At 42.0% G+C, this 14,077-nt stretch overlaps 1 protein-coding gene across 1 annotated transcript in view; it reads left to right on the plus strand.

The window, feature by feature from the left end:
* Positions 1-14,077, plus strand: part of SPATA6 (spermatogenesis associated 6) — a 175,249-nt gene that overhangs the window by 28,027 nt on the left and 133,145 nt on the right. The window contains exon 4 of the mRNA XM_082266220.1: positions 2,443-2,515. Coding sequence (XP_082122346.1) covers positions 2,443-2,515 — 73 coding nt within the window. The remainder of the gene's footprint in view (positions 1-2,442; positions 2,516-14,077) is intronic.

A 14,077-nucleotide genomic window follows, 5' to 3' on the forward strand; every position in this document is an offset into this window, starting at 1 on the left:
TCATAGGATGTAGTCTCCTGTGGAGAATGGGAAGTCCAATGTGCTGGAAATCAATCAAGGGGCTGGGCAGACTGGGATGGATGCACCAACCTATCGTCTCCTCAGTGATGACATGGACCAGAACTCCAAATCACATGCAACATGCACATAAAAATATATATAGTGCTCTCTGCTAGAACCAACTCCTTTTATTCAAATAAAAATATTTACTTGCATACATGGCACTGCGACACAGTGCTCGGTAAAACAGCACACAATACAAACGTATCAAGGGATGACTGCAGATGATGTCACAGGACTCCTTTCCTTCTCCATACGTGTTACGTCCCAGGTACAGAAAAAGAAAGGAGTCATGTGACATCACCCACAGTGCCATGCTTGTAAGTTAATTTTCATTTAAATAAAAGGAGTTGGTTCTAGCAGAGAGCACTATATATCTTTTTTTATTTGCATGTCGCATGTGATTTGGAGTTTTGGTCCATGTCATCACTCAGGAGAGGATAGGTTGGTGCATCAATCCCAGTCTGCCCAGTCCCTTGATTGATTTCCAGCACATTGGACTTCCCATTTACCACAAGAGACTACATCCTATGATATCACAGTAACCACCCCGTATGGGAATGTGCCTTTGACTCATCTGTTGATTCAGGGGTCTTTTAGGGAAGTGAGCTGCTAATCTTTCCTGTGGTGGAGGCCTCTGCACTAAGTCACCTTCAAGAATATATCCAGAAGCACATCTTGTCACAATTTTGGGAACCAATGTGTCTGGCTTTCTATGTATGTCTTTTTCAATTATTCCATTATTTGTTTAGCGCGGCACTGTTGTAGTGTATAAATATTTGCTGGGATTGACATGTTGACCCTGAGTGTTCAACTGCTGGGGGTTGGGGTTTGTTTTTCGCTGATTGTTCTTTTTGCATTAAACCTTAAAACCTCATATTGTGAGATCATCTAAAGTTGGGTACACACTGTTCCGACTTTGGGTCAGTGTGTAAAGTAGTCTGTCCGACACATATCAGTCTGACAACCAGCTTTTGTCGAAGGGAAATGCTGGGAAACCATCATCTGATCAGCGATCGCGCCGACCAGTGTATTCTGGAGGGGAGGGATATAAAGTTCCGGAGGGAGTCCCCCTGTCAGGATACAATAGCACAGTGGGAGAGATGGGTGCACCGACATCGAATGAGTTGGTATGGCAATCTGCAAGTTTTTTTTATTTTATTTATTTTTTTGCTTAACTGTCTGGATTGAACAACATAAGAAACTTGCAGTGTGTACGGGGCTTAAGGCACTGTGCCTCTGACTTTCTAGTCTCACAAGATTTACAGTGAATTTGGTGATGCCACTAATCTGCTACACATTGTTCTCCATGCTAAAGAGGAAGCTGTACCTGAGGACCTGTAGACCTACATTTATGGGACTTTTCCACTGCAAGTACCGGCTTGCTCTACTCGGCCCTGCTTGGCTCGGTTTGGTTTTCCACTGCATGGTACCGCATGGTACGGTGTTGGAACGGTTTGGTACGGTTTGCTTTTCCACGAAAGAAGTAAGTGGGTGGGATAACAATGATTCTCTGACCAATCAGTGGCTAGTAGTGACAAACAGTCAAGGCTGCATGCAAATGATTGTGGGATATGGTATCGGTACGGCCCTCTTGGAACCAAAACCGAGGTGGTACTGTTTAAGCGAGCCGTACCGTTCGGTTCCATGTAGTGGAAAAGCGCCGCCGTACCGCACCGTACCGGACCGTACTGTTCCAACACCGTACCATGCGGTACCATGCAGTGGAAAAGCGCAAAAGCGAGCCGAACCATTCGGTTCCATGCAGTATAAAAGCCATTAGTTCATTCACTCTGTAGATCTGTGTTTTCTGAAACTGTCTTTTGATTATTCCCTCATCAGTCATATGATTACCAGTCATTGGGAAGGAGGGGGACATGAGGAAGCAAAGTCTTGCTCCTCGATAAGATGGTCAAAGGTGGCTACCTTCACACACAATCACAGTGCATAGTATGCAGTCCTGAAATGACCAGCTATAGAGAGACCCCGATCATACTGTTGACCAGTCGTTTTCCCTCTTCCTGTTTTGGCCACAACTTTCACACTTTAGTTCCCGTTTAATGGATACAGATAGAGGGAAAATCAGAACTCCAGAATTGCATACTTGTTGCAGATCAGGGGTTCTGAAAGCACTGAAACCACAGGTTTTGCCTTGACAGATAGGCAACTGCCATTTTCAGTGGCTGATCAGCAATGATAGCTTCCATATTTCTCTTGTGGGTTCTGTTTCAGCTGTAAAGCTAATTTGCATATTTGCTGTTTCTCCAGGAAAATGGAACGATGATACTAAGAGATTATATTTCAAAAATAGATTTCACTGCTAATTCTAAACAAATTGTGTTCTCTTAACCAGAATTCTTTTATGTTGCGTCTTTGTTGCAGATGGAGACAAGTCAATCACCTGACACATCTATGCTGTTCTGTTCTACCAGAGAATGCTCCAGGGGGCACAATGGTAAGTAACAGAATTCTGCCGCCTGGAAATGTTTTTGCTGTGTAATACGTGTAACAAGATCTGCCTTATGGGCAATGTTATGGTTGAAATGTCCCTTAAATAAATGGTGTCATTAAAGCTAAACTCCAGGCACAAAAAACATCCTTTTAAATATAATTCTCAATATCCACAAAGGATATAAATCAACTTTGTGCACCAAATGCCCTTTCAAATCAAAATATAACCTGTAAAAGTAATGCTGACATCATCACTGGGCTGCACAAAGCCTTTACAGAGAGCAGAGCTTTAGGAGGAACCTCCCAGCTCCATCCACTACAGGCTGACTACAGAGAACTACAGGAGGGGGCGGATACAAGACCGGTCACCCTGCGCCATGGGAGAGAGAGCAGCAGTGACCAGTCTTTATTACGCTCCTGTACAAAGGAAGTGTGTTACACTGGATTACTGCACAGATTTCAAGAAATATACAAAGCATACTAAGAATTAAGTAATAAATACAAATACATCTTGTATTTAGATAAAATGTGTTTATCCCAGAGCTCAACATGAACTCTTTTGCTGCCAGGTCCGTTCTTTGTACGAACCTGACAGTGGGGGGTTACACACACAATCTGGTGGCTGCAGCCATCAGGAATGTGTGTAAAACTGACAGGCAGACTCCTGTCTGTCAAGTGGATGCATTTGGGTGCCGCATGATTGCTTCCACACGCCCCTGGTAACGACCCCCCCCCCCCCCCCGCGTGCGCACGCACACCCCCACTATGTATTCCGGGCTCCGCTTGGCCATTTGTGGACCCGGGATCAACATGACGGGTGCCGGCAGGTGGAGGGGAATGACAAGAGCGAGGTCCTCACTGTGACCCAGAAAGCCAGCTGTATGATGTCACTTTTAGGTCAGCCTCTCAGTGTCCCTGGCTAGCATTTCTGGGAAGGGATGTATTGAAATACATTCAGTGGAGTGCAAGTTACACCCAAGCACATAAAATCCCCCCCCCCCCAAAAAAAAAAAAATAATTTGAGGCCCCCCACCCCTTACATATACGCACGTATGAATGTAAATTCATGCATCAGGGGAGCCTACGCGTGAAAACGCTGATTGCAATACACATGTTACATTCGTCCGCACCACTGAACTGATGAGCTATAGGGGGCTTTTGAAGCGTCACCTATAGAAAATTTAGAGTACTGAAGTTTGCTGCAATTTCACGGGCACATGCAAATTTAAAGATTTACATGTTGGGTATCTATTTACTCGGTGCTACTTCGTCTTTTATATTTTACCAAACATTTGGGTAGTTGTTGCATTTTTTTTTGCCCTAAAATTCACTTTAGTGTGTTTTTCACAGAAATTTTGCATTTCCTAGACCTTTACGGTAATATCAAGTGAAATAAAACATTGGAACTACCACTATTTGTTTTCTAGGGTGTCTGCTTTCAGAAAATTTATAATGTTTGTTTTTTTTTTTTTTTTATAATTTTTTAAACGTGTGCAAAAAAATGCAAAAATGGCTCTGACAGTGAAAGTGTTAGTTCATCTTTACTGACAGAAATAAAAAGGTGAAAAAACACCGTACACTCCCCCCACCAGTTCCCACTGTACTTACTGCCAGGTACGCTGGGCTGTCAGTGCCAATGCAACCGGTCCAATAGTCTGGGGATATGAAATCCCTGCTCTTCTCCCTCTTCTGTGTGCAACGGGACAGACCAGAGTGATTCTGATTGGTCAGCGCCCTTACAGTGAATCGCTCTTGCGTGTCTCACATGCTGCATGAAGAAGAGAAGGGATTTCAAATCCCTTGACAGCTGCACTGACTGCACGGGCACTGATGGGTCAGCATCCCCGGAGGTAAGTACAGCAAGCACCAGAGAGGTGGGGAATCGTGAATAGAAAAGAAGCCAGCCAACCAGCATTTTTAGGAAGGTAGGACCAGCATGTTTCCTAAAAGTGTTAGTTCACCTTTTACTTTTTTCTGAAAAGTAGAACTAACACTTTTAGGAAACATGCTGGCCCTAACTTTCTAAAATGCTGGTTGGCTGGCTTCTATTCAATCCCTTTGAGTCGCTAACCTGAAACAGGTATGTAGATAAAAACAATTTTCACTGTACTCTGATTTGTCTGATCTGTATTCTTGTTTAGGACAGACTATGGAAAGTATAAAAAAAACATAATAACAGCCAAACAACTGGCATTTTAAGAGGTAGGTCAGCAGTGTTGATTTTGAAGTCAAATTTCAGTTCAGTTTTAGTCATAGTCTTTTGACTAAAATGCCATTTTAGTCTTAGTCGTATTTTAGTCACATGAATTGTTTTAGTTTTAGTCGTTGTATAGATGACTAAAATCAAATGGGTTTAGTTAAATTGTTATGCATTATTTAAGCATTTCTCTAGAACTGCCAAACTCATGATATACTCCTGGAGTAAACCTCTAATACCATGTTATTATTTATGGTATTAATGTTTGAACATGCACTACAAACACAGATTTAACCGTTGTAATATAGAACATCTTTATATTAATATTTAACATCTTTATAAATGAAGTTTCATAAACAAAGGTAAATATTGCTTTTTGACAAACAGAAGTGCAACTTTAAAATATAAAAAACTATAAACTCTATTGGCTGTAATGCCATTGCACATGTTATCTGAATATATTACCAACATTAAATATTAAAGGGATTGTAAAGGCAGAAGGTTTTTTTTATTTTTTTGCATTCTATGCATTAGGAAAAAAACAACCTTTTGTGTGTAGCAGCCCCCCTAATATTTACCTGAGCCCATCTTTATCCAGCAATGTTGCAGGAATGTCTCAGCTGCCTGGGACCCCCCTCCTTATTGGCCGAGACAGCAGCATGGCGCGATTGGCTCCCGCTGCTGTCAATTAAAGTCAGTCAGCCAATCAGGAGAGAGAGGGGGTAGGGCTTGGTCAGGGCTTCATGTCTGAATGGAAACAGGGAGCTATGACTCGGTTTGGGTGCCCCCACAGCAAGCTGCTTGCTGTGGGGGCACTCCACAGGAGGGAAGTGCCAGGAGCACAGAAGAGGGACCCGAGAAAAGGAGGGTCTGGGCCACTCTGTGCAGAACCACTGCACAGAGCAGGTAGGTATAACATGTTTACATTCTGTGAGGAGGTGAGCTGTGAGCTAGATAGGGGGAGACCAGTGGATGTGGTGTATCTGGATTTTGCTAAGGCATTCGATACAGTCCCGCACAAACGCTTAATTTACAAAATAAGGTCTGCAGGCATCGACCACAAGGTTTGCTCTTGGATAGAAAACTGGTTAAAGGGGTGTATCTAAAGGGTGGTAATAAATAACGTGTACTCAGACTAGTCTGGGGTGGTAAGTGGGGTCCCCCAAGGCTCAGTTCTGGGACCAATTTTGCAATTTATTCATAAATAGCATTGAGGACAGGATCAGTAGCTCGATATCAGTTTTTGCCGATGATCCAAAATTAAGCAGGACAATAACTTCACATGATGATGCAGAAATCTTACAGAATGACCTGAACAAAATAACAGAGTGGGCAACTCTGTGGCAAATGAGGTTTAATGTGGAAAAGTGAAAGGTATTGCACTTGGGGACTAAAAACATAAACGCAAAATACGCGTTGGGGGGGGACCTCTGGGGGAATCAAGAATGGAGAAAGATCTGGGAGTCTTAGTAGAAGATAGACTAAGCAATAGCATGCAATGTCAAGCTGCAGCTGCCAAAGCTGGCAGAATATTAGCATGCATAAGGAAGGGGATATATTCCAGAGATAAAACTATAATCCTTCCACTTTATAAAACTCTGGTCCGGTCACATCTGGAGTACTCTGTCCAGTTCTGGTCACTGATCCTCAGAAAGGATGTGCTGGAACTAGAAAGAGTCCAAAGAAGGGCAACTAAGCTAGTTAGGGGATTGGAGAACCTAAATTATGAGGAGCGTTTACAAGCGCTTGATTTATTCTCACTAGAAAAGAGATGCCTGAGAGGGGACATGATAGCGATTTAAAAATACCTCAATGGTGATCTCAGCATAGAAAAAAAACTATTCAGTCACAAGGAATGTAAGAGGACACAAGGCCATACAATGCGACTAGAGGAGAAGCGATTTAACCTCAGGCTACGTAAGGTTTTTTTTACAGTAAGGTCTAAAAGATTGTGGAACTCTCTTCCACAAATGGTGATAACTACGGGCGGTATGGCCACTTTTAAAAGACTTGTGGACATACATCTCCAAGATCAAATCATTCATGTATTTGGGAAATGAATACGTCCACACACACCTACACAGGTTGAACTTGATGGACTGTTGTCTTTATTCAACCTCAACGACTATTTAACTATGTTTATTATTTAAGAAAAAAAAAAACAGACTTTACAATCACTTTAAGAAAACAAATGGTTTATTTTGCCTATTCCTGTGTCCCCCTTAGTGTGCTGACCATGGTAATCATGGCTGCTGATCCATGATACTGTGGGTCAGTTTATGTGACTGTCATCCCACTGCTCTCCTCTTCCCCCCCTTCCTCCCTCCCTTCCTGTCGGCTCCTGTGTGAACCGTCTCTGCCCCCCCCCCCCCCACGCCGCTATTAGTAGCTGGCAGTAAAGGTGAAGAAATATTACTGCCAACCCCTCTGTTCTATCAATCTATCCTACACTGTGCAAATGTTTTTATAAAACAATGCCTGTAAAAACCTTGTCTCATATCTTTTATGGTCGGTCACGTGACCTCCGGCTATGCTCCTCCCCCATCTAGGGGGTACAGCGGGAGGGGCTGAGCGGCCAGCACAGCGGTAACGTGACCTCCCCGGCTGACATCAAAGAGCGATCTCGACCCCTCCCGCTGTAGCCCTTAGATCAGAGGAGCTGCGCGGCCAGGGGTCATGTGACCAGCCATAAAAGAGATGAGATAAGGTATTTACAGGTATCGTTTTATAAAAAACATTTACACTGTGTAGGATAGATTGCTAGAGTACAGAGGGGATGGCAGATATTTTTCTTTACTTTTACAACCACTTGGCTTGAGTAGCAATGTTCTAAACTATATTATGAAAGTGGAAGTTCCCTTAGAAGTTTATTCACAGCCAAATGTTTTTTAGCTTTGCGTAGATCGGAAAATGATTACCCCCCTTCATTTTTTTTTGTCTTTTGCTGTCTGCTATTTCGGCAATTTTATTTTGCCTCCTGTCCCAAAGAAACAACAGGAAGTGAAAGGAAATCAATCCAAAGTAAGTGGAAATCCTCTTAAGCTGATTTAGCAAGAACAGGCTGAATTTTGATCCTTTTATGGTTGTTCCCGTTAATGAGAAGTCGATCTATGTTGCAAATCGGGGGTGGGAAAGCTACATGGCAGATGAGGTCCAATATTGAGAAATGTAAAGTTACGCACTTTGCTGCTAGAAATACAACTAAGGAGGGGCTCCCCTGGGAGACTCAAATATGGAATGGATCTGGGGGTGCTTGCAGATCACTAACTTAGCAATAGTATTGAATGCAAGTCACAGCTAACAAGGTTAGCAGAATGCAAAAAAAAAAGAAAAGAAAAGAAGAATGCTGTCATGCATTAAAAAGGGCATACATTTAAAAGATAAATCTCTGATTCTACCATTTTACAAAACAATGCTTTGGCCTCATCTTGAAAATGCAGTTCAGTTTTGGCCATCAATCCTCAGGAAAGAAATACACTATATTACCAAAGTATTGGGATGCCTGCCTTTACACACATGAACTTTAACCACTTAAGCCCCGGAAGATTTTACCCCCTTCCTGACCAGGGCCTATTTTGCGATTCGGCACTGCGTGACTTTAAGGGACAATTGCACCGTCGTGCGACGCTGTACCGAAACAAATTTGACTTCCTTTTTTTCCCAAAAACAGAGCTTTCTTTTGGTGGTATTTCATCACCTGTGCGATTTTTTGATCATGCGCTATAAACAAAAAAAGAGCGTCAATTTAGCAAAAATAACAATATTTTTCACATTTCTTTATATGAAATTCCCCCCCCAAAAAAAATGTAAAAATCTAAATTTTTTAACATTTTCGGCCAATTTGTTTTCTGCTACATATTTTTGGAAAAAAAAATCGCAAAAAGCGTATTTTGATTGGTTTGCGCAAAAGTTATCTCGTTTACTAACAAAGGGAAAGATTTTTGTCATTTTTGTTGTTTTTTTTTTTAACGAGTAATGGCGGCGATCTGTGATTTTCTTTTTTTTTTTGCGGGACTGCGACATTGCGGCGGACAGATCGGACCCTTGACTGACATTTTTGACACTTTTGGGGTTACCAGTGACATTACTGCAGTAATCAGTGCTATACATATGCACTGTTACTGTAAAAATGACACTGGCAGGGAAGGAGTTAACTTTATTGGAGAGGGAGGGGTTAAGTGTGTCCTAGGGGCGTGTTTCTAACTGTGATTGGCTGTGGCTACTAGTGTAAGAACAGAGATCAACGGTCCTACATAGTAGAACCGTCTGATCTCCATTCTTACACAGGGAAGAATGACAGGCAGCTTTGTTTACATTAGCCGCCTGCCTTTCTTCCGTTGTAACGGACGATCGCGAGTGCCCGACGGACATCGGGTCTGCCGGGCACACATGCTGGGGGAGTCCGTGACCGAGCGGGAGCGCGCCTCCGGCGGCGCTCGCTCCCTAGCGCCTCACAGGCTAGCGACGTAGTACTACATCGCTTTGCCTGTGAGGGGCTGACCGCCGCAGTACATAGTCGTGCGGCGGTCGGCAAGCGGTTAATGGCATTCCAGTCTTACTCCATAGGGTTCAACTTTGAGTTGGCCCACCCTTTGCATCTATAACAGCTTCAACTCTTCTGGGTAGGCTGTCCACAAGGTTTAGGAGTGTGCATTTGTGAGGTCAGGGGCTGATGTGGACGAGAAGGCCTGACTTGCAGTCTCTGCTTTAATTCATCCCAAAGGTGTTCTATGGGGTTGAGGTCAGGACTCTGTTCAGGCCAGTCATGTTCCTCTACCCCAAACTTGCTCATCCATGTCTTTATGGATCTTGCTGTGTGCACTGGTGCACAGTCATGTTGGAACAGGAAGGGGCCATCCCCAAACTGTTCCCACAAAGTTAGAAGCATGAAATTGTCCTGGTATTCTGATGCCTGTGCCTGACCTCACAAATGCGCTCCGGGAAAAATGGTTAAACATTGCCATAGACACACACGTAAACCTTGTGTACAACCTTTTCAGAAGAGTTGAAGCTATAATAGCTGCAAAGGGTGGGCCAACTCAATATTGAACCCTACGGACTAAGACTGGAATGCCACTGAAGTTCATGTGCATGTAAAGGCAGGCGTCCCAATACTTTTGACAATATAATGTACACACACGTAGATTGAACTGAATGGGCCTGTGTCTTTTTTTTCAACCTTATAACTATGTAAATGCAGGGAACCACGCAGAACTGTTGTTTCCCAGCAGACTGCTAGGGACCAGTTCTCACATGTGGAGTGAAGTTCAATGTGCTGAACTCTGATCTGTTATTTATAGGTACTGTACATGCTTGCTGGATATTGTTTACAAATGTGCCTAAGCCACTTGACCACTTGCCGACCCGCAGCAGTACATATACTGCAGCGGGGCAGCTTGTACAGGCACCATAAGATACCTGTAGGTCAGGGCTTTCATCCGGATTCTGGTGCGCTCCGGGAAACCACACAGGGCTCTCTACAGACAGCAGCAATGCACCTTTTTTGTTTCTCCCTGTGAAGCGGCACACACTACGCATAGTAAACATTGTTAGTCACACAGTTAACCCCATTGATTGCCCCTAAATGTTAACCCCTTCCCAGCCAGTGTCAATAATACAGTGACAGTGTATATTATTTTCACTGATCACTGTATTAGTGTCACTGTTGATGTCCGATCCCCCCAGCATCAGATAGTGGGGTTTATTTACTAAAGGCAATTCTACTGTGCACTACAAGTGCACTTGGAAGTGCAGTCACTATATATCTAAGGGGAAGATCTGAAATTAGGGGAAGCTCTGCTGATTTCTATAATCCAATTATGTGCAAGCGAAAATGCTGTTTTTATTTTCCTTGCATGTCCCCCTCAGATCTACAGCGACTGCACTTCTAAGTGCATTTCCAAGTGCATTTACAGTGCACTCGTAGTGCAGAGTGAATTTGCCTTTAGTAAATAAACCACAGTGTCAGATTAACCACTATCACAGTCCTGCTATAAGTTGCTAATCACCGACATTACTAGTATAAAAAATATAAATAAATAGACATTCCATTGTTTGCAGATGCTATATTATTTGATGGAAACCAATTAATATATGCCTATTGGGATTTTTCTTTTACCAAATACATGTAGCAGAATACATTTTGGCCAAAATTTATGAGGAAATTGGATTTTTTTTAAGTTATTGGTTATTTTTTTTTAGCAGAAAGTAATATATATATATATATATATATATATATATATATATATACTGTGTGTATATATATATATATATATATATATATATATATATATATATATTTTTTTTTTTTTTTTTTATATCTCAAAAAATAAAGAAACCTAATGGTGATGCCACCAATTTATTGGTTATGTTTTTTAGCAGAAAGTAATATATATAGTGCATTGTGAAAGTATTCGGCCCCCTTGAACTTTTCAAACTTTTGCCACATTTCAGGCTTCAAACATAAAGATATAAAACTGTAATTTTTTTTGAAGAATCAACAACAAGTGGGACAGAATCATGAAGTGGAACGAAATTTATTGGATATTTCAAACTTTTTTAACAAATAAAAAACTGAAAAATTGGGTGTGCAAAATGATTCAGCCCCCTTAAGTTAATACTTTGTAGCACCACCTTTTGCTGCAATTACAGCTGTAAGTCGCTTGGGGTATGTCTCTATCAGTTTTGCACATCGAGAGACTGACATTTTTGCCCATTCCTCCTTGCAAAACAGCTAGAGCTCAGTGAGGTTGGATGGAGAGCGTTTGTGAACAGCAGTTTTCAGTTCTTTCCACAGATTCTTGATTGGATTCAGGTCTGGACTTTGACTTTGCCATTCTAACACCTGGATATGTTTATTTGTGAACCATTCCATTGTAGATTTTGCTTTATGTTTTGGATCATTGTCTTGTTGGAAGACAAATCTCTGTCCCAGTCTCAGGTCTTTTGCAGACTCCAGCAGGTTTTCTTCCAGAATGGTCCTGTATTTGGCTCCATCCATCTCCCCATCAATTTTAACCATCTTCCCTGTCCCTGCTGAAGAAAATGTATATGTATAATTTTATTTTGACCTTTTTTTTATATAGCAAAAAATAAAGAAACCCAATGGTGATACCACCAAAAGAAAGCTCTATTTGTGTGAGAAAATGATACAAATTTCATATGAGTACAGTGTAGCATGACCAAGAAATTGCCAGTTATGGTAGTGCAGTGCTGAATATCAAGTGGTTAAAAAAACACTTTTTTTTTGCTAAGGGGATAATGTAGATACTGTATAGACAAGAACTTTTAAAGAGCATGTACATTAGTGCATATATTCTAATGTTCTTTGTATGGAAAGTGGTATAGGTCAGTAAACAGGACACCCCCACCGCAGCTAATCATCAGCCAATTTTTGCAAACTTGGTATCATGTCTGTCACATCATAAAATAATTTAGTGTCAACCAGGTGTTCCCCAAGGGCAGAGCTTTGATGTGGTTCCACACGAATCTGAGTCATTTCATTTCCACTGAGCCAGGCATACGAGTGGGAGCTGGTAAATTAGAAAAGTGGGCGTTGGAAATATCTTGTCAGGCTGTTGCTCACACACAATGCTAGCCGATAAGAAATGAAACAAGCCGGATGATTCATTTCCCAAGTCTTTTGAGCATTTCCAGGCTGTAGTTGGTACCTCCATGAAATGGTATAGCAGGTGGAAAATAGTGGTATATACTTTAGTTATGATGGAACTTGGCACATGTTATAGCTTTACAATTTGATGCTGTCACATCATTGCTTTCTCCCTGATGAGACAATGGGAGTCAGAGCCGCTGATAGAAACATGCATTAAAGAGATTTCCCCTGTGCTTTGGATTATTCAGCACAGCACTGCATGAGTCATATGATACTTTCTATGTTTTTTCTATACCTACATTTAAAGTGGAGCTTTAGTCAGAAAATGAAATCCTGCTGGATGACTTCAGGCTGGCCCCTATTGCAGGTATAGCTATGTAAAACATTAAAAATAAGTGCCTATACTGTGTAAAACCCAGTAATGCACCATCTCACGCTGCTCTGCACATGCTCAGTTGCTCTTATTTTTAGGCACTGCTGAGTTTGTGGAGGCCGATCTGCTGACAGCCTTAAAGCGGAATAAACCCTCTTATCCTGTACAGCCAATGAAGCTACTTCTGTTTGATATGCAACTACCATGGTGCTGCACACGTGATCATTTATGACACCAGCCATTTGATGGTTTGACAGTTTGATTGAGGACGCAAGGAAATGTGACAGTTGGCAATCCTGGCATTCCAGGAACGTAACTTTTTGAAACCGTTAAATCAATGGGTTTAATTCCCTTTTTAGGCTGGATTCACACAGGTCCGGCTGCAGTTTGTAGTCTGGTGTCCTGTGCATTTGTGTTCACTGGTTCAGGTGTGATTCAGGTGCACATTTTTCCCTGAATTCGCACCTGAACTGCATCCCCAAAAACGCACAGGACCATTTTCAAATTTGCAGCCACCCCAGACATGTGTGAACTAGCTCCATTGAAAGCCGATCACACTCCCATATTATGCAAATTGGATGCAGTGTAAAATGCATTCGATTTGCATATATGTGAACCCAGCCTTCTGATTCAGGGGTTCTGAGCTTGAGCAAAATGGCAGCCTCCAGCAAGAAGAAACAAGAGCAGTCATGGAGCTAATTTAGAGCACACACTAATTGTGGCAGAATATTTATTAATGTAGAATGTATGATCCTGGCTAAAGAACATTATTTTTTATTAAGTTGTTATGGGTAAAGTTCTGCTTTAAGTGAGTTAGCTTCAGTTTAAAGGGAAAACTACACGGGAGGCAGAACAAATTTATTTAAAATGATTTTGATGCCCCAACTACTTTACATTCTGCACAATTTGCATGTGGTGGTTCCCCTGAAAACCTTTAGAATAGTTCATTCATATTTTAGATCCCTAATTTGGAATAACCAGCCTTCTAGAATTGAGTTAGAGCAATTACAAAACCCTAAAGACGGAGGCAGATTGGCATTACCTAATCCCTAGCTATATTATGTTGCGGCTCAGTTGCAACACCTTGTGGGGATGTTTCCTAACCCATCGCCTACGTCCTCTAGTCCACTATCGTCAGCTGCCTGCATCATGCGGAGAAGTGTAGGGGTAAATTCTGTCCCAGAGGGTTTGAAAGCAGGGCTATTTGTTAAACCACAGAAGATCTTTCCTACTTATAGTCTCCTCCATAAAACCTGGAACAAGTCAAAGTAGCTACAGCCGTTGGAAGGGTTTACAATATATAGCCTGATTTGAGGTAATAGATCATATGAGGAGCTGTGTAAATTGACCCAGGGCGCTATATGGAGGGCATTTGGGGTGAGCT

This window comes from Pelophylax lessonae (assembly GCF_965119305.1).
Source record: "Pelophylax lessonae genome assembly, chromosome: 8".
Classification (NCBI taxonomy): Eukaryota; Metazoa; Chordata; class Amphibia; order Anura; family Ranidae; genus Pelophylax; species Pelophylax lessonae.